The sequence below is a fragment of the Rhipicephalus sanguineus genome, chromosome 7, assembly GCF_013339695.2.
Source record: "Rhipicephalus sanguineus isolate Rsan-2018 chromosome 7, BIME_Rsan_1.4, whole genome shotgun sequence".
NCBI lineage: Eukaryota > Metazoa > Arthropoda > Arachnida > Ixodida > Ixodidae > Rhipicephalus > Rhipicephalus sanguineus.
In genome coordinates, this window is record NC_051182.1 from 21,807,448 (window position 1) to 21,828,750 (window position 21,303).

Consider the following 21,303-nt stretch of genomic DNA (forward strand, 5'->3'; position numbering starts at 1 on the left):
GCTCATGAAGAAGTCATGGTTACACCGTGAAATCTTCAGTGGTTTCGCCCAGCAGTATTCAAAGCGATAGCCCAGTATATCATCAAAGACGTGACAAACACTGTATATATTTATACAAGAAATGTTATTAATCGTCAGTGGTAGCTAGACGTGGCTTCCGTTCCCCCTTCATTATAACGGCTTTATGGTCGGTGAAGTGATGGATCGGTGAGGGGTCGTAGTGGGATGCTTGCAAAGACGAAGTAGTGGGCAGTTTGCAAAGGTCGCTTCCGTTCCCCCATTATTATAACGGTTTTATGATCAGTGAAGTAATGGATCGGTGATGGATCGTAGTGGGATGTTTGGAAAGGATCGGTGATGGGCCGGTTACGCCTTACGCCGGACGCCGGACGCCTGACAAGGTTAGACTAAGAGGAGCTTCGCCCCTAAAAGGACGGCAGCCTCCGCTTTTGCGTGGACAACAGGAAGCTAAATCCGATGACCAAGAAAGATGTGTATCCGCTTCGCCGTATAGATGACTCTCTCGACATACTTCTACATGCCCGTTACTTTTCTTCAATGCACCTGAGGAGTGGATATTGGCAAATCGAGGTAGACCCGAGAGACCGCGAGAGAACCGCTTTCATGACGCCAGATGGCTTATATGAATTGAAAATCTTACCCTTCGGTTTGAGCTCGGCTCCTGCTACCTTTGAAACGCTCATGGATACCGTGCTTTCTGGGTTGAAGTGTAAAACCTGCTTAGTCTATCTTACGATGTCATAAGGAAAGAAGATTACTATTTAAGGGCTCGTTTTTTTTTGTTAGACACAATATTAATGAGAACTAACTGACAGCAATGCCAAGGAAAGTATAAGGGGTGTTATTTGTAGTCATTAGAATATAAATGTGAAGAAAGTAAAGTGGACGAAAAGATAACTTGCCGCCTGTGGTCCTAGTCAACAAAAAAATTAACAGCATATCCACGGGTGAATGATGCAGAAAAAAGAGAGTTCCACACCCGCCGCCATGGCTGCGACTGGCGCTGACTGACACTCCTAAGTTTCAATCCACATATATACCCTATAAAGTGAATGGGGAGATGACCGCCGCCGTAGCTCAGTGGTAGAGTATCGGGCGCGTTATTCGAAGGTCGCGGGTACGGTCCCTGCCGGCGGCAAGTTATCTTTTCGTCCACTTTACTTTCTTCACATTTATATTCTAATGACTACAAATAACACCCCCTATACTTTCCTTGGCATTGCTGTCTGTTAGTTCTCATTAATGACGATGTCATAGTGTTTTCCGCAACATTTAACGGGCACCTTGAAAGGCTTGCAGTGGTTTTACGAGCGATACGGTCCGCGGGTCTAACGTTCAAGCCAGAGAAGTGCCACTTTTGCTTTGAAGAACTGCAATTTCTTGGTGATGTCGTCAGTCACGCAGGCGTTGGTCCAGATCCTGAAAAAATTCGAGCCGTAGCACACTTCTCTGTCTCACTCGGTACCTGCGCCACTGAAACAATGGTTAAACCTGGATTTATTACTGCTGCTACTGTAGGGAACCATCAGAGGGAATCAATTCATATGTATCGCCTAGAGCTCACACAATCTACAAGAAGTATAATCTCAAGTCAATTTGCTCTCAATGTCTGAAACACCAACTTGCATATCATTATATTGATATGAAACAGGCGCCACATTTCAAAGAGGTTGTGCGCCTCGCAACATGCCGCTGTAATTCCAAGACACGTATGTTGGTGACCAGCTCTGATGTTTTCACGCCCTAGGCATTGTTACGCAGTGCTAGTATCTGATGCCTCGTGCTGAACGTAGTACAAGAATACAGAATTTCTCTCACGATACGTTGGAACTAGGGCCATATAAGGACAAGACGGTGCGCGAGCGTGACTACGAAACAGACATATTGCACAGGTACATCAAACGCTCGATTCACATTACCAACATTTATTACAGCGAAAGCAGTTATGAGATCATTTCAGCGGCCGTTTTCGGCGCCGTAGTTGTCCGCCGCCGCCGCCGGTTTCCGTAACCACTATCGCTCGAAATAAGAAAAAAAAAACGAAATAAGAAAAAAATATTCCAGGATGGAACGAGGTTCGAACCTGGGCCCTCTGCGTGGGAGCCCAGTATTCAACCTCTGAGCCATACCGGTTTTTTTTTTTTTTTGCTTTATTGCCTGTTTTTTTTTCTTTTATTGCCTGTTATTAGACATGTCATCAAACAATAAGGACATGAAAGAAAGACAAGTTGTGTCAGTCCTACTGGACAGACACAAGTTTAAACTTCCTTGAGCGCTGTCAAGGGTTCTACGCTCGACAACCACTCAGGTACAAACTCCTGAGCTTTCTGGAGTTCCACAAACTTGGTCATACACTCACGAAAATACATCCGTGCGGGCCGTGCCTCTGGATCGCAATAAAATCCCGCCATACGAGCCCGCCATAAACAGTGAAGGCCGGTTAACATTATCAGGTCGAACGGCAATCCATGTTCATCATCTATTGGGAAAAACCTGATACCACATGGATTTAACGGGAATACCGGTGCATGAAACTGCTTTGCAAAAAAGACCATATACAGGCTTCATGTCGGGAAGGAACCACATGAGCATATGCAATATAGCGTGGTAGAAGAGTAAAATAGGCACCAAGTATCGCACAACGCGAATTCTGTAACCAGGCGTCACACATTGCGAATTGCGCAACGAGTAGGTTGTTGAATGCTTCCAACCCATTACAAAGGCCTCCGCCATAATTCTTCATCGTCATCAGGCACAGCATCAACAAAGTGCGCATAGTGCCTTACATGCGTTTAGCAGGTACCACGGCTCTCTGTAAAATGACAAAAAATGGCTTAGTGCCTGCTTCCCTACTTCTCAAAAATTACAATGATTTATATAGCGTAGTGGGTTCCTCGCAAGTGCACTTCTGTTGGTTGCCAAGGAGGCCCATAAGCGCATGATCCATTTCCTCGGAGTCTCAATCACATTCTTCGCACCCCCACCTCTCTCTCCCACGTCAACGTATGTTTACAGCATGACGGGAGAGGGAAATAGCGACCGGGCGTCACCCAATGCAAATTACATAACTGGTGGGCCGTTTAAAGCTTCCAACCCATTACAAAGGGTTGAGCCATAATTCTTCACCGTCATCAGTCGTCGCGTCAACAAAGTGCACATAATGCCTTACAGATGTGTAGCTGGTACCTTGCTTCTCCGCAGAACGACGAATAATGGCTAAGTAGGTGCTTCCCAACTTCACAAAAATTGCGATTTATGGCGTAGTGGGTACATTGCTAGTGTGCTTGTATTAGTAGCCCCAAGAGAGCTTACAACGGGCTCTAGAAACGCCGCTCTTCCAGCTTTCGCTGTGAATGTGCTGCGGTTTCAGCGCAGGCCTGGCGATTTTTTTCCATTACGGAAATTAATCATGCTATATGTTTACAAAGAACCAATAACCTTCGGGGTGGTTGCCGGCAAAATAACTCAAATGTCGATCGATAACTGCGAAGATTACACATAGGTATCCGGGCGGCTGTTTGCAACCGACTACTCCGAGCGCACTCAAACGTACCCCGTATGATATTTAGTAGTTTTCGAGTCAAAACCAAGAAGAATCGGATTGACAAGGGCATGTAGTGAGCAGCTGAGCAGCCACCGTAACCAGCCGCCATTAACAATAACACACTGGATTCCAAGAGAAGCCAAGCGCGCCACGGAACGGCAGAAAGCCAGGGGAACACTCAGTAATCGAAAGTTTCCGGGGACAACGTGGCCGCAGCATGCGCAGGAACCTGTTAATTTGGAAAAAACACGGTATAGGTCTTTTCCCCGCGGACAGCTTAGTGAGGCTTATGTTAATGATGATGAGGTTGAAAGATGTCACGTAAAAAAACGCTATCGGGTATCTTAACACTTCTTCATTTTTAATCTAGAAGATTTTCTCTAAAATTAAGTACGGAATGTAATGTGTTGAAATTGCACGGCGGTGGCTTGAGTATTTGGTGGTGTCAGTCAACCTACAGTCGGAATTCCAGTGCTAATTATTCGGACGTATTTAGCACGATGAAAAAGTTCGGCACACGAGCGATGCTCAATATACGTGCACGAGTGAAATGTGTCCGCCCAACAAAAGACTGACGTAGTACTCGGAGCGGATTCTTATATCTGGTTAGACATCAAAAAGTTTATTTTTCATACGCCATGAATTCTGGTACAACCGGCACTCATCTGTTTTTCAGATGTATATGAATAAAAAAATTGAAGTTCAATGGTGGCTAAGGCACCCTCGTAACAAGCATATTTGCCACGGTGAACTTCTAGTCTTTCGATCAGTCTTCTGTTTAACAGAATAAGTTCATAAAGGACACCGTCAGCAGAACGACTCATGCACGCGTGCTCGGGAGCACTCACAGCGTTTCCTCGTGGAATATGTGTGTAGTGTGCTCACAGTAGCACAATTGCAGTTATCAACATAGCAAGACGCCGCGTTTGTCTCAGGCACACATACACGCACACGCCTCTGCATATATGTCGTTCAGAATGCATAGGAAATGCAAAATTTAGTGTCGAAGGGCTCTGGAACCACTTTTCCAAGTAATCATCAAATGACATCAGTATAGAAGTTCATTGCCTCGCGAATCAATCCAAGCAAAACTTTCTCGAATTTGTCATGAACAAGTGGAGTTACGGAGATTTGTCGAGTGCTTTAAAGCGCTTTCTCTCTTTTCTCGCCCCTACGAGCACGCTGGAAGCTTCACAGGGAGGGTTGGCACGAGGGAAACAAGTCACCTTAGAAGTACTTCTTGGAGGGCCTGTGGTGAAGCCAATAAACCATTTAGTAATGGCGCTGGTCTTGTTCTCTCACTTTCGTGGTGCCTAAATTGGCGCCTTCCATTTCAATTAACAAGTTACGTCAGCGCCCCATAACATTAAACACGCGTGATGAAACGCGATCGCTCTCTCCCATTGTGATTCTTGTGCGCGAGTGTGGCTCACTGTGCAATGCTACCTATGCACCACGGCGCCGGCACGTGGCGGCACCTCGTGGAAAAAAGCGCAACTGACCCAAACGCCGATTTTGCTTATATCGGATATTGACCAATAGCGCGCTATGTCTTGTTCGACGTCAAACGGCAGGTGCTGGCAGATCAGAGGAGAGTGTGCGCAGGACTCTGTATCAAACAGGGCGCGTCAGAAGACAGCAACTTCGCGCTCCCCTTTTAAACTCCCCTTGCCGCGCACGACTGCGAATTTGGCTGACCTATTCAGCAGTGTCTGCTATGCGCAGGGTGTGTTTTCTCACCAAACCCAAGGGGTAGTTCATGACCTCTTAACGCCCTCTCTAACCTCATTGCCTATATACCACGGCCCTCTTCAACAGACTAAAGGTGATAGCCTGAGAAAGTGCCCTGCAATTCATATGGCACATTGCCGCAAAAAAAGAACCTCGCGGTTTAGGAAAAGGACATTAGTACAATTTTTGTTTACGTCTCGATGCAATCACTATGACTTCACCTGAAGTCTTTTGTGGCTCGCTTTCACAAACTAGCACAATCGTTGGCTAGAACATTTTCGCTTCATTTTTCTTTCCTACGTCATAGCGGAACTATGCACAACAGAACTTGGCAGTACACAACCCTGACGATATCATTAAGACAGCCCAACCGAAGGTTGAACCTCCGGACTATATATTAGATGCGAAGCAGCTCTTTGACTAGCCAGTGTAACGCTGTCCCTCCGCCCGCACCAACGCGAGGCAACGCGCTTCCCTCGGCGCAGGTGTTGGAGCGGTGCCAAGTAGGTCACGCCGCAGCTGGGCGTTGACGTCATGCTCCCCTCGCACGCTTCCCTCGCAGGTCCGCGCGACCTCTCTTTCACTCTCTTTCTCACCCGCCGGAGCGCCCGCAGCTGCCGGCTCCAAAGCCCGCTCGCCTCCCGTGTCTGCGTTTCAAACAAACGTTTACACCAGTAAACGCTACACCGAGTTTCGCTTCAAACGAATCTTCCAGCGCTCACCGCAGCACCCGCGTTAGCGCCGTTCAACCCGTGACGCCACCCGTGCGCAACGCTGCTGCTTCACATCCCATCAGGGTACCCTTCGGGGAGATGGTCCAAATTTGACAATGGAAGGAAAAAAAACTGATACGTAGTATTAAAAAAATCACAGCATATCCACGGAGTGAATGATGATGAGTGGGCGAAGCTGCGGAGGCTCATCGGTAAACCGTGAATCTTCCGTGAATTCGGCCCAGTACATCATCACCGACGTGAGATCGGGCGCGCTTATACTAAAGGTTCGATGAGTTATGACGACTTGCAGCTCACTTTAATTTTACATGTACGCTGTGAATTTTCATTGTTTAGAAAACCATTGCTTTAGAAAACATCTGGCGTCTTTCGTTAAGCAGCTGGCGTCTTTTCGTGTTGCTTTAGGAACATCTGGCGTTCTTTCGTTTTGCTTTTAGAAAACATCTGGCGTCTTTCGTTGGTTTATTTCATCAATCAACGGCGTTTTGAACAAAATTTTTATTGTTTAATCACGCACAGGAGAAATCTCACCAGGCACTACCTTGGAGGTAAACAATGGCTGCTAATGGGAATGAGACACAGAAGAAGTCGGCTTTTAGTTAACGCGCACGCTGCGAATTTTTTATTGTTCAACAACGCACACGAAAAATCTCCCACCGGCACCACCTTGGAGGTCAAGATCTGGTACTAGCGTTACGACTGGTTACGCACTACTACGACTACGAGGGACGAACGGGTGCCGCTATAAGGAGCTTCGCCCCTAAAACTGCCGTTTCACGTATTTTAACGAGCTAGTACAACGTCTAAGAACGCCTTGCTAAAAGGTCGCAAACGCGGATAGCTCTAATGGAACAATTGTCGTGTAATAATAAAGGTTGCGAAAGAACCTGGTGGAAGAGTATCACTTTTCAAATGCGAAGACGAGAGAGTACGCAGTATTATAGTGTGCACAGAAGCAAGAAAGTGCCATGACTGTTTCATGACTGAATCCAATACCAACAAAAATGTGTCGCAACATTCTTATGTGCAGCTCTTCGAAAGCTTTGTACCCAACAGTCAGGACATTGAAGATGACAGTGCAAGGTTGTCGTACTTACGGGAAATGGTCAGATCATCTCACATGGAGCTTCGCAGGTTCGAAAGCTTCCTTTACAAGCCACGTGTGTGGAACGCTGAAGTGGCTATAGGTGAGTGCGAAGTTTATCATTCCAGTTCAAATAAAATATAAAATGAGAAAAGAGGTCATTTGTATTAAAATAGCTTGTGTTCCTTCCTGCAACATGCAGGCACCTCTGGTGTCAGTTATGTTTTTAAATAACCATGTTATCATGCCTTACAAACATTTCTCTTGTTACGTCGGCAGCATACATGTCGATCGTTGAAATTTATGACTTGAAAAACATAAATTTAAAGGGTCCGCCGTGGGTCACTTTCTGTGTAGACGCTTCTGGCTATGCGTTGAAAAGAACATTCCCATAATTATACAAATGCCATGTGAGTGCACGTTGCTTGCGGCGACAACAGCATCTGTGTGCGAGCTCAGTAGGATGGCGGGCAGGTTAGTCAGCCGCAATGTCTTTAACGGCCTATCGAGCTTCAGTGGTTTCTTTTGACGGATAGCCAACTTAAGAAGTATATTGCTTCAAGCCACAACACTCATAACATTCGAAATTAGCGAAGCCTCGACGTCGTCGACATTTTGGGACCAACATCTACTGCCATATTAAAAGCAGTCTTGAGATATCACGCCTAGACTACCTTCCAGAGATGGTCATCCCGCTTATACAGCCGCCTTTCGAAGCTAGAGACACGGACTCAAATTTTCCCACATTTTCCCTTTTTTGTGGTTTTGCACGCGTGCGACGTCCTAATGAAAATTGCCCCCCCCCCCCCATTTCAGCAACCTCCGAGGTTATTTTGGACAGGTGAGGCACCTGAAGGGCTGCGATCCTTCTGCTACCTCTCTACGAACCACTACCTCACTAGAAGAGGAGACTCTCTGTCTGGTGCAGTATATGCTCAGCGACACCCACATGATGCTCACAATTCAACTCTGGCCTTGAAACTTAAGCTGCTGCGGAGCATCTCACCGATGCGGCAGTCGGACTTGTAAAGCCGAGAGGAGTGCTAATAATCACTGCAACCGAATCGGACGCCATTGGAAAGGTAAGGTGGCACCGTTCAACACGAGAACATTCACGACCGACGTCATACTAGTGGATTTACTCGAGCAGTCAGCAGGCGTTAACTTGGATATCATTGGTTTTAAGAAGATTAGGAGAACCGGACAGGCATATACTGCTGTGAAATACGGACAGACCATCTGCTACAAAGGATTCCCCATTCGTGGTGGTGGAGAAAGAACGGAGAGAGAGAGAGGGCGATACTGAGATAAGCTGGCGTGTCGAATAAAATGTAACAGCAAGTACACAAAAGAAAAAGAACAAAAATAAAATAAAGAGAGAGAAGTTCAAAAAAGAAAAAAAAAAGACAGAATCAGATCCAAGAAAACAGATCAAAAGTATGCACCACCTAAAATGACAGTTTTACCGTGGCCAAATGTTTCGGAATTCTTAGAAGAAAGGCTGAAGTCTCAGTGAATTTCGTTGCGTATTTACCATAGCGGATGGCGGATTCAAGAGCCCCATTTGCAACATCTGTACCTATTGGCTGGAATGTATTAAACTTGTAAATAAGACATGACTGTATATATTTTCGGTCTCTCGAGGAACGGAACTTTGACTGAAGTATGTGTAGCGAAGCGTTGGAAGCCTGTAATGGGTCGCCCTCTCGAGCGATTACTAGTGGGTCGTCCTCTTCCGCTCTTCTCGGACAGCACGCTCCTCGCGCAAAGAGTCGGCACCCCGCCTTGACTGTCGCAGTCGTGTATCGTCGCCGAGTGCCCGCTAATAAACGTCTTTATAATTTGGTGGAGGGTGCTGGGCTTTCACAACAATTTCGGCCCTCATTCGATGCCCCTGGCTCTTCGATCCCGTACCCTGCCGCCTACTATGCCTCAAGACGCCTCCCAGCAAACGGTCCCGCCTACACCGACCTCATGCCCACGTGTGCCTCGTATGCGCGACCCTCCGGTCTTCACTGGCGCAGATGGCAGCGACGTGGAGGACTGGCTCGCGATTTACGAGCGCGTGAGTCTCCCCAATAAATGGGACGAGGCAGGAAAACTGACTACCCTGGTTTTCTACCTCGCGGGTGTGGAGGGCTTGTGGTACAACTACAACGCATCAGATTTTACAGCGTGGTCCGACTTCAAGACCGCCATTATCAACGTGTTTGGCCGCCCTGCCGTTCGTAAGCTGCAGGCCGAACAGCGCTTACGTGAACGCGCTCAGCAGGCCGGTGAATCATTCACCAGTTACATTGAAGACGTCCTCGATTTCTATAAGAAAGCCGACGCCACCATGTCTGAATCTGACAAGATCCGGCACATCATGAAAGGCATCGACGACGACGCCTTCACCATGCTGCTCGCCAAGAACCCCAGCACAGTGGCTCAGGTCATAACGCTCTGCCAAAGCTATGAGGAGCTGCGCCGGCAGCGATCGATGACCCGTCGCTCTCCATCACGCGACGCCGAGCTCGCTGGTTTGTCGACCATATCCGACCACTCCGCTTTGCTCGCAGAGATGAAGACATTCGTGCGCGAGGAAAGCGCGCGCCAATTCTCTCTGCTGTACTTTGCTCGCCCGCAGTACGTTCAACAGCCGTCGACCACACTTCTGCCTCCGCTCCGTCGAGCAATTGAGCAAGAAATCGCAGAGGTCATGCCCGAGTACCACCAGCACCATACGGCTCCTGCACCCTTGAGTTACGCCCAAGTGGTCGCAAGAACGCCCCCAGCAATCCCTACGGCTGCCCCACACATTTTCGCCGAAGCCTCCGCTCGACCTCATTCTTTCGAAGCGGATGTACCGGTAACCTGCGCCGACATCACGCACAGGCCAAGACTGCAGCCCACCGTCCAGTCCTATCAGTTGCCGCCCCGTCAATCTCGTCCTGCACCATGGGCGGCCCCTGCCCCAGCGAACCGATGGCGCACACCTGACAACCGCCCCATATGCTTCGCATGCGGTTACGCCGGCCACGTGGCGCGCTATTGCAATCACGTGCAGCCGCCTAGAATAACGTCGCCTGCCACCAGCCCGGCGAACCGCCCATATAACGACCCACCTACGCCTCTGTCGCCGACGTCTCGCCCCGCTCCATCTAGCCGCCGTTCACCGTCACCACGACGCCGCTCGTTGTCACCGATGCGGCCACGTCTGGTCCCACGAGACCAGAAAAACTAGTCGTCGCAGTCCGCGGGGCAAGGGCTGCGATGCTGTCGAACTGCGAAAGCCTTCAGCGAAGCCCATCGAACGTGATAGACGTGTTTGTGGACGGTGTTCGTGCATCTGCCCTTATCGACACTGGAGCCGCCGTATGCGTTATGGACGCAAAGCTTAGCCGAATACTGCGAAAAGTGACGACGCCACTTTCCGGGCTCTCCCTCCGTACAGCCAGCGCCCAAAGCATTCACCCTACAGCGGTATGCACAGCCCGCGTCATGATTAAGGACGCTATGTACGCCATCGAATTGATCATAATTCCTGCATGCTCTCACGACGTCATCCCCGGATGGGATTTTCTCTCCCGCCACGACGCCGTAATTCATTGCGCACCCGCCGAAATAGAGCTCTCACCATTCTCTAATTTGACGCCTGCAGACAGTCCATCGGCTGCGAGCAAGGTACTCGTCAAAGACGACATAAAAGTGCCTGCAAACTCGTCAAAGGCGGTGTCAGTCTACTGCGCCAGCCTATCCGACACCGTTGCACTCCTCTCGTCATATGACCGTGTTTGCACGAGGAAAGGCTTGCTGGTGCCTTTCGCGACCGTTCAAGTCACCCAGGGCAGCACCTCTATTTTTGTAATCAACCCCTCCCCGTACATTATTACGTTGGTGCGCGGGGAATGTCTGGGCAGCGTAGAACCCCTCCAAGACGCACAAGTTATGGACAAGCCCGATGATTCGCTCGGCCGAAGTTCGAGTACGCTCAGTGCTGTTTCGACGTCTGGTTCATCACACGCTGACGTGTTTGGGTCCACCATAGCTGACAACCTTACGCAGGTCCAGCGTACCCAGCTTCTGGACCTGTTGGAAGAATTTCGCCATTCTTTCGATGTCGCTCAAACTTCTCTCGGCCGCACGTCGGCCGTTACGCATGGCATCGACACTGGCGACCAGCTGCCACTGCGGCAACGTCCATATCGCGTATCTGCCGCCGAACGCCGTGTAATCACCGAGCAAGTCGACGACATGCTTCGACGTGATGTCATTCGACCCTCTAACAGCCCCTGGGCGTCTCCTATCGTTCTTGTTGCGAAGAAGGATGGTTCTGTGCGCTTCTGTGTGGACTACAGACGACTCAACAAGATCATTCGTAAGGACGTGTATTCACTGCCGCGAATAGACGACGCGATTGACAGCCTGCAAGGCGCAGAATTCTTTTCATCTCTCGATTTGCGCTCAGGCTACTGGCAACTACCTATGGCTGATGACGCTCGACCGAAAACCGCCTTTGTCCCGCCCGACGGCCTGTACGAATTCAACGTCATGCCGTTTGGGCTCTGTAATGCGCCCGCCACATTTGAGCGCATGATGGATACCATTCTGCGCAACCTGAAATGACACACGTGCTTGTGCTACCTCGATGACGTCGTCGTGTTTGCTCCGGACTTCTCCACGCATCTTCAACGCCTACGGCATGTTTTGACGCGTTTGAGCGACACCGGTCTGTAACTGAATCTAAAGAAGTGCCGATTTGCAGCACGGCAGCTGACAATCCTCGGCTACGTCGTGTCCAAGGACGGAATTCTTTCTGATCCAGCCAAGCTTCGGGCCGTGACCGAGTTCCCCAAACCTACGTCCGTCAAAGAACTGAGCAATTTCGTAGGACTGTGTTCCTACTTTCGGCGTTTCATTCGAAATTTCGCGGTTATCATATCGCCACTAACGAAGCTCCTCGGAAGTAACGGGCCCCTCCATTCGTGCTCGTCAGAGTGCGACGACGCTTTCGCAAAGTTGCGTCGTTTGTTGACGTCGCCTCCCATACTACGTCGCTACGACCCTGCGGCCCCTACAGAGGTACACACAGACGCTAGCGTTGTTGGCCTTGGCGCTGTCCTTGCGCAGCGCAAACAAGGGTTCCCTGAATATGTCGTGGCATATGCAAGTCGTACGCTTACTAAAGCCGAGACCAATTACACCGTCACCGAAAAGGAATGCCTGGCGATCATCTGGGCCCTTACGAAATTCCGACCTTATTTGTATGGTCACCCATTTGATGTCATCACCGACCATCATGCACTATGCTGGTTGTCGTGATTGAAGGATCCCTCAGGCCGCTTCGCCCGCTGGGCACTTCGCCTACAGGACTACGATATCCGCACACTGTACCAACGTTACTAGAACAAACTCAGTTTAAAAGCTCCGCCGGAAAGGCGGTCCGCGTGGCGGTCGTGAGAACTAGTGGCGCTGCTGTCACGTCTAGCTCCCGCGGCTGGCGCTTGTTGCGATCGGCGCCGCCGATGTACGAGCGAACGTGGGTTACAGCGTCGTCTGCGCTTTGTTAGCTCGTCATTTTTGCGACTGTTCTTGACCAGGCTTAGCGTCTTGTACGAAGACACGTGCATGATGTACGAAGCGTAACGAGGGCGAACAGATTCACAGTGCGGTATGCCGACTTGCTTTGCGCCGGGCTGCAAGAGCGGCTACCGCAACGACGACTCCGCTTCACGACACTTCTTCGGACCTGCAAAAGACCCTACGCCATTCAAGCTTTGCATCGCAAAGATAGAAAGCTTACTGCGAAATGCAAGGTCTGTGACGTTCATTTTGAGAGTGACGACATTGTAAAGCACTATCGTCGTGTCGTTGCGGGACAAGAAGTTTTGATCCCACGTGGAAAGTGGGAACTCGCGCCAAGTGCGGTGCCGCGCTTGTTCCCAGCACTTCCACCCCACATTTCAAAGCCAAAATGTTCGGTGTTTAGGCGCAAATCCCCCCCAAAACGCACGGCGTCCCGCGAAAGCCCAGTGCCAATTTGGAGGAGCCGCCAGAAATAGAACAGCAAGACAAAAGGCAGGCGATCACCCATATACGCTACCGAGACTGAGAGTTGCATCACACTAACATTCGATCAGTTGTCTGCAGCTGTCGCTATGCCTTCAAAGCAGTGGATTTTCTAGAGATTTTACGACGAGGTATTGAACAAGATGTGCGGAATATTTTACACTCGCCGGCTTGGGAACGGGCTGCTCAGCGCAACAATTTGACACGGTGCACATAAAAAGACGAGGACCAGCGCTGGTCCTCGTCTTTTCTATGTGTACCGTGTGAAAATTTTTGCGCTGAGCAGTTTAATAATGGAATACCAACTAGCCCAATTCCACACTTTGCTTCGGGAACGGAGACTTACTTGTGCAAAAGATAATTGTAGTTGACGAGCAGTTTAACTGCGTAGTGAACGGCTACATCACGAAACGCAAACGGCTGTCGTACAGTGTAAAGTGCTGCGGGCATGGAACATCTGATCGGTGAAGTTGAAAAACTGAAGCTGAATACTGACGACTCTTCTAGCGACAGAGTACGCGCGAATAACTGCTCGGTGCTCACATCACGGCCGATCTGTTCGAATTGTTTAGGGCACCGTAGAAGGATGCGACGTAGAAAGATGAGACACCGAAAATACAACTATCCGCTGAAATAATTGCTCAGAGACGACATCTATTCGATGTAATCGCACACTGAGATTTCATTTACCGAGTTCTCGTAAAATTTTCTGATTTTGGGTCAGTATCCCTTTAACCGTCGCGAAAACGTGCATTGTAAACATTGCAAAGCATTTGTGATGTTTTTCCAGAAAGTTTTTTTTTCAATAAATTGTAGAAACATGAGTACTGTTCTTCTAGAACGTTTTTGTATCTCGAGTAAGTACGCTTCTTTGTGTACTATAAAGGCTTTTACAAACGTGTTGGGTTGTTCTTGGTCTAGATAAGACGGCAGCGGCTAAAATTGTGGTGGTAGTTATAAAAATTACTCTGAAAACCCTCATTCGCTTAGAAACTCCTATGCTTGGAAGTTAAGCGCACTATAGACAGCTCAAATATTGTCACAGGGTCGTGACGTCGACGAAGGCAGCAGGCAGCAGGTACGAGATGAAACTCTTTATCTGGCCGAACTTGTGGCCGGGAAACTGAAAGTCAAACTACAGCAATACACTGATAGCGGCGAACAGAGCGTCGACCGTCTATCAACTGACAAGCGGTCAAGCGCGTCGGCTTTTATACAGGCGCTATCGAACTTTCCAGCGATATCGCTGGTGGCGGCGTTATTTCTCGACAAAGCTGGAACATTCGCGTGCAGCGCGCAATCTTACCAAAACGATCTACTACAATCGCGAAGCTTCTCGAACACTGCTTCGCGGACAGCGTCGAGCGTTGATAACCCATGCTGGTCAAACCCGAATACATCAAAATAAAACAGGAAGTGGGCGTGGCAATATAGACCGAACATCGATTCTTAGCCAATCAATGAACAACGCACGCGGGCCAGTGCATACAGACGACCTTATGCATATCCATCTAAGTATCAACCTAACTAGTACAATAAGAAAGTTGCCGCGCAGTTGCCGCGAGCAACTGCGCGGCGGACCGCAACGTTATGCCGTGGCAGCAGACGACGAGCCGATAGTGGCGCAAGTCTACGCAAGACGGAACTGCAGCGCCGCTAGTTCTCGCAACCGTCGTTCGGACCACCCTCCTCGGCTGGCGGAGATACGGAGCCTTGAAACTGAGTTTGTTCTAGTAACGTTGCGCTGTACCGCAACGGACGCCAGCATGCTGACGCCGACGCACTCTCGCGCTCCCCCTTGCCTGACGACAATACTTCTAGCTCAGTGTCTCACAATGCCGTTTCGTCTATCGACATTCACACCATCCCCACTGAACAGCGCAAGAATCACTGGATTGCCTCACTGATAGCCTTGCTGACTGATCAATCGGCTACACCATCCACTCGCGCGTTGCGTCGTCAAGCGCACCATTTCGCCGATCGCGACGACCTCCCCCAACGGCGCAATTACGGCGACGGCCGCCAGTGGGTGCTCGTAATACCCCGCAGTCTGCGTTCTGACATATGCGAGTCGTTCCACTCTGATTCGCAGTGTGCACACTCTGAGGTATCGAAAACCTACCACCGCATTCGCCAACGGTACTTTTGGCGAGGGATGTACCGCTACGTGCAGAAGTTCGTTCGCTCCTGCATCGATTGCCAGCGCCGCAAAACTTCAACGCACCTGTCGCCGGCAGGTCTGCAACCCCTACCTTGCCCTGACCGGCTGTTTGGGCGCGTTGGCATCGATTTGTATGGACCACTTTCTCTAACGTCGGCTGGTAACCGCTGGGCCATCGTCGCTGTTGACCACCTTACGCGATACGCCTAAACTACCGCCCTCCCAGCGGCTACAGCGCGAGATGTTGCCTCCTTCCTGCTGCACCGATTCATGCTGCGCCACGGTCCACCCCAGGAGCTGCTCAGCGATCGAAGTCGTGTCTTCTTGTCCGAAGTCGTCGAAGCCATTCTCAAAGAGTGCAACGTTGTTCACCGGAAAACTACTGCTTACCACCCGCAGACGAATGGCCTCACCGAAGGCTTTAACCGCACGCTCGGCGACATGCTCTCGATATACGTCGCCGCCGATCACACAAATTGGGATGCCATTCTGCCTTTCGTCACCTACGCCTATAATACCGCCCGCAGAGCACTACTGGCTTCTCGCCCTTTTTCTTATTGTACGGCAGGCACCCGTCGCACACAATCGACACAATCCTATACAAGCCGGACCCGTCTGAGTGTGCGCCTATTTCTGCCACAGCAAGACTTGCTGAGGAGTGTCGGTAGCTTGCCAAGACACTTACTACGCATGACCAAGAGCGGCAGAAGAGCATTGGCGGTGACACCACCACTTCTGCGCCCACGTTCCTCCCTGGAGCACTCGTATGGCTCTCGGTCCCTACCACTGCACCTGGCCTCTCTTCAAAACTACTGCCGAAATACGACGGCCCCTACCGTGTCGTCGAACGCACGTCCCCGGTCAACTACGTGATCGAACCCCTTGAACCATCTTCGGACATGCGCCGTCGAGGGCGCGACATTTTCAACGTGGAGCGCCTGAAACCCTACCATGACCTGCTCATAGTGACAAGCAGTCAGGTCGCCAGGCGGCTCCCTTTTCGTACCCGGGGTAATTGTAGCGAAGCATTGAAAGCCTATGATGGGTCGCCCTCTCGAGCGCTTACTAGTGGGTCGTCCTCTTCCGCTCTTCTCGGACAGCACGCTCCTCGCGCTAAGAGTCGGCACCCCACCTTGACTGTCGTAGTCGTGTATCGTCGCCGAGTGCCCGCTAATAAACGTCTTTATATATGCAACATATGAGCTCATCAAAGTTATGACCTGCCAAAATGAAGTGCTGTGCCAATGCTTTCGGTAATTTCTTCGGCGTGTCTGCGCGCTGCCCGTTTAACTGCTGCCCGTCAGCGTACTTTTGCCAATGTATTGTCTTACAGCAGAGCTGTTGTGCTCGAGGCTTGCCGTCTGTCGCAAATAGCAAATTATTATCATCATGAACCGGCACGCACTCTCTTCGTCCTCTGCTTCATCTTCGTCCTCTTCTGCTTCGCTCGCAGAACACGAGCGCCGACTTGTCCGGCGCGGGTTGCAATTACTCTTATGGGAGAGAGAACGAGTACAGAGAAAGAGAGAAAGAGAAAAAGATCATTTCTCCGCGGAAAATATTGGGCGAGACGACATTCAAGCCCGCGTACCCATGATCCGAAGGCTAACGTCGTAACCACTCGGCTATTTAGGCACGTTAGCAGAGCATAGAAGGGGCTTACATATAATAGTATAGCAACGGTTACGGTGCTCGGCTACTGACCCGAAGGTCGCACGTTCGGTCCTGGCCACGGCAGTCGCATGTCGATGGAAGTGAAATGCTAGGCGCCCATGTACTGTGCGATGTCAGTGCAAGTTAAAGAACACCAGACGGCCAAAATTTTCGAAGCGGTCCACTACGCCGTGCTTCATAATCATATCGTTGTTTTGGCGCGTAAACTCCTAGATATTGCCACACGCGCTCCTTTCTTTCTATGTTTTATGCTAACGCGCCCTTACACGCGTTACTGCTGCCTTGCGCAAATCGCGCCAGAATGTCTGAGAACCTTCCAGATTACTTTGGCATGATTTCTTAGACTTGTGCGCGGAAACGCGAACAGCTGAGTCTTTTCTGGAACTAACGCGGCCACCAGCGATAAGGCTGGAATGTTCGATGTCCCATATATAAATGGCGATGCGCCTTAGCTCTAAGCGGTTTTATCGACGGCCGACGCCCGGTTCGCCGCTATCAGTGTACATCGTGTATTGCTGTTTTTTGAGTTTTCATTTCCCGGCCAGAAGTTCGGCTAAATGAACAGTTTTATCTTGAACACGCCAACTGCTGTCTTCGTCGACGTCACGAACACGCGACAATATTATCATTATAGTAGAGCAAGGTGGTGGGAAGGGGTACTGACGTTGAGGCGGAGGGAAAAGAGGAGGAGGAGAACGAGTATAGAGAAAGAGAGAAACAAAGAGACAGCAAAAGGAAAAAGAAGGAAATAGAGAGAAAGAAATGGAAAAATGAGAGAAAAAAGATAGAAGGGGAGAGAACGACTACAGAGATAGAGGGTGCGAAAGGCATAGAAAGTAAGAGAAAAATAGAGAGGAAAAAAGAAAGACAGAGAAAGAAATAGACAGATCTCGATTAAAGAGATTGAAAGAAACAGACACAAACAAATAAAAAGAGAGAGGAAGTATAGCATGTATCGTGTAGTATAGCAAGGGGTGGGAAAGAGACAGGTGAGAGGGTAAAACCCTTGCTAAGCCAGGACCACCAGCTAGGTGCCCGCCAGCTTTAACGTGGCCCAACCTGTGCAAGCTGCGCTCATTTTTGACAAAGTGAACATTCCAGCGTGCAGATGAGGTTAGAACTACAGTGCAGGTAAAAGTTGATTTTATACGACTACATTTTAACTATAACGTCACTTTAAAGGTGTTTGCGAGTCTTACGTCTTGGACGAGAAAAAGATGTTATGCGAATTGACACTGATGCGTCTAAGGAGTTGAGTCCACTTGAACAATGGTGCATTGCAAATATAATACTAGGGTGAAAATTGTTAAAATGGTCAATGAATGCGTTTAGTGCACTTATGTCATGTTGCCCAATAAAAACTATATCGTCTCTGTAGCGCACGTAGGTGGAAGACTTAAGCATCAATTATTTTAAAAGCACTGATTCTATCTGTACCGTAGAAATGTCAGCATACATTGGTGCAAAAGGGGTTCCCTTACTAGTACAAAGACTTTGTAGGTAGTTGGTCAAATCAAATTCAAAATAATTAGGTGTGAGGACAAATTTCAGTAAAGACAGGTAAACTTCAGGATTTTGTGTTTGCTTGATTTCCACAAGTGACATTGATGCCGGTGCAATCTCTTAACTGACAGGTATATTCGTATGCAAGGAACAGACAAAGAAGGTCACCAAAATAGAATTTATTTATTTAGTTATGATCCGGAAGTGTTTGTATTTCCTTAATGGAATACATAATTTAGTGTATCTTAATAAAGTATGGAAGAGCCGATGGTATGTTAGAAAACGGATGTTTTAGCGACATTGATTGCGGCTCAGTAGGTGTGTTGTTGTTACTGGATGCGATACGTCTGCCTCGGATTTGCCCGATAAGTAATTCATCTATGTCGAGACCAATTTTTGAAACGTTGGCTGCAGCGACACACCGTTTTCAAGGATTTTTCATTAGAATATGTGACGTATAAGGGGCCGCTCAAAATGCTGAAGAACGCCAGAAAGAAGGCGGCATGCCGATGCAGCGCGAAAACAGCCTTCTGGTGAGCACCGCAACCTACACCAGAAGGCTGTCTGCGCACTCAATTTTCTGCGTCCCTCTGGCAGTTTTGCGTTCTCTTGAAATTCAGTGTTTTACTCATAATGGCCAGCGGTTATCCTGGATTCTCGCTTTATGCCGTGCCCATGCCCAATTCTTCGAGTTGTCGTCAAAGACCTCATTAAGGTATGAGGACAAGAGGAAAAAGAGAATAAAATGCATAAGAATGGAAGCCTGAGCGAGTTGGTATGCGTTCATCGTTGTTGAAACAGCGCTCACGAGACGACGACGCAGTAAAAGAAGGCACAGGACGGGCGCTGTCCTGTGCCTTCTTTTAGTTCGTCGTCGTCTCGTGAGCGCTGTTTCAACAAAGAGGAAAAGAGAATTTTTTTTCAAAATGTCACTTTTTAGTTTTTGGTCACGTTAAATGCGCAATTTATCGCCCTTCATTTTGCTGCATAAGGCTTCTGTGTGCGTTGTTTCTTTCAAAAGATACAAGGAAAAACGTTAGAACATTCATCTTCTACGAACCCGAAACTGAATGTGCCACTTTTGCATGCGTCATAATATTAGCTTGATATGTAGTAATGTGTAGGCTATTTGACCATCATATCAAGTGCGAACATGTAATAATGCTCTAATAGTATTTTGAAACCATCATTTTTAATCATAAAAGTCATAAACTTCTCACCAGGTGGACACGCAACATCGTATATCTCACGGAACATGTGTGTGAGTCTGTATATCATCAAATTTGCTTTGTGTGACGTTGCGTGTCACTTTAATAACGGCAACAGAAGCACATCTGAAATTTTGAAGCAAGTTGGCATCGAGCCTGGCTTCCACACTGCAAAAACTTGCTTCACAAGTGACCAATTTCACCTGGTTCAGCCGTGCTCGTGCCTAGCACTTGCGTGCTTTTACTCGCGCGTAGAAGATACCACGCGCGGGGCGATGTTTTAAATTTGTATTTTATACGGAGCATGACGGCGACGGCAAAAACTTACCGAGAGTGTCCATATCATTCATATCGCAATTTAAAAAACGCGTATTGCCGTAGAGATGCCTTCCTTACATTGTTATCATTGGGCAGTGCTGTGAAGTCATCTTGCGCAGCGAAATTCTCTTGGCAAATGCAATAATTTCATTAAAAAATTGATATCGAATTATTCGATATATCGTATCGAACTAATTCCCGTTTTCTTACGGGTTCTACATAAGCGGGTACGAATGTGTGTGTGTGTATATATATATATATACACCTTGTCTCGTATATTGCCTTACTTTGCAGATTTTCAGACGACCCTCAATCCAGAGCTGAGGTTGCTTTCCCCCGAAGAGAAGACACGACTGAAGAAGGACGTAACTCGGGCCCTTACAGAGTTCGACACCGGTGAAGGATTGGGCAAAGAAAACTGCATATGTGTTGTTCATGCAAGGAAGTGCATCGCGTAATCCCGCGATTATGCAGTATTGCTCACACCTGAACAGTGTTGTATGCATTGTTGCAGACGTATTTTAGGAATTCATAGGTGTTGGCCACGATCGCAAAAGAGTTAGAGTAGTTTATAGCCGTACTCCTTGAAACCTATTGTTTAAAAGCAATAAATCCAGAAACTAGCAGTGTATGCGTTGTATTAAGCAATATATAATTACACGAAGCGATTATATCACAATCCTACTGTTTCTTTTTCAACAACATTTACCGGTAACACGAGAACTAAATATAATACGCAGCGCATGCGACCCTTGTCACGTTGCTTCAGAGGTCCAGGGTTGGTCTCTTGAACGTTGAGCATTCGGTCTCTTGCGGAACACGTCGGCTGGGCTCGCTCTCCTGAGCAGGGCTGGGCAACGATACTTTGAAATTGTATCGCGATATGATAAAAGATCCTCGGGCATGTAGTATTTGAGATACAGATGCAAGAAACCACCGCAATAATCGTATCCATTACGATACTTCCCAATTGTATCTGGAGATACTGCAAACATTTGCAAATTGCATTGCATTTGCAATACACCGCGAGTGATGAAGCAGCAAACACCTGTGTAAAAAATGTTTGCTTGAAAATTTCGTAACTGCGAACAACTTTGTTTAATTTTAATGAAATACCTGTCAGTATCTCAAAAGTTCTGTCTTTCTTGCTGAATGTATACTAGTTTTATTGCGAAACAAATTATTAGGATAGGTTTGGCTGCTTAACATGACAGATCTTTATATGCTGCGCTTTCAGGTTTTTGCGTGTCGCTTCTGTAATTGATCGGTGTCGC

At 48.5% G+C, this 21,303-nt stretch overlaps 1 protein-coding gene across 1 annotated transcript in view; it reads left to right on the forward strand.

Annotated features, from left to right (window-relative positions):
• The window catches only part of LOC119398537 (juvenile hormone acid O-methyltransferase), a 38,879-nt gene extending 18,354 nt beyond the window's left edge, over positions 1 to 20,525 (forward strand). Inside the window, exons 2-3 of the mRNA XM_037665379.1 lie at positions 7,061 to 7,217; positions 20,324 to 20,525. Coding sequence (XP_037521307.1) covers positions 7,061 to 7,217; positions 20,324 to 20,487 — 321 coding nt within the window. The 3' untranslated portion in view covers positions 20,488 to 20,525. The remainder of the gene's footprint in view (positions 1 to 7,060; positions 7,218 to 20,323) is intronic.
• The last annotated feature ends 778 nt before the right edge of the window (positions 20,526 to 21,303 follow it).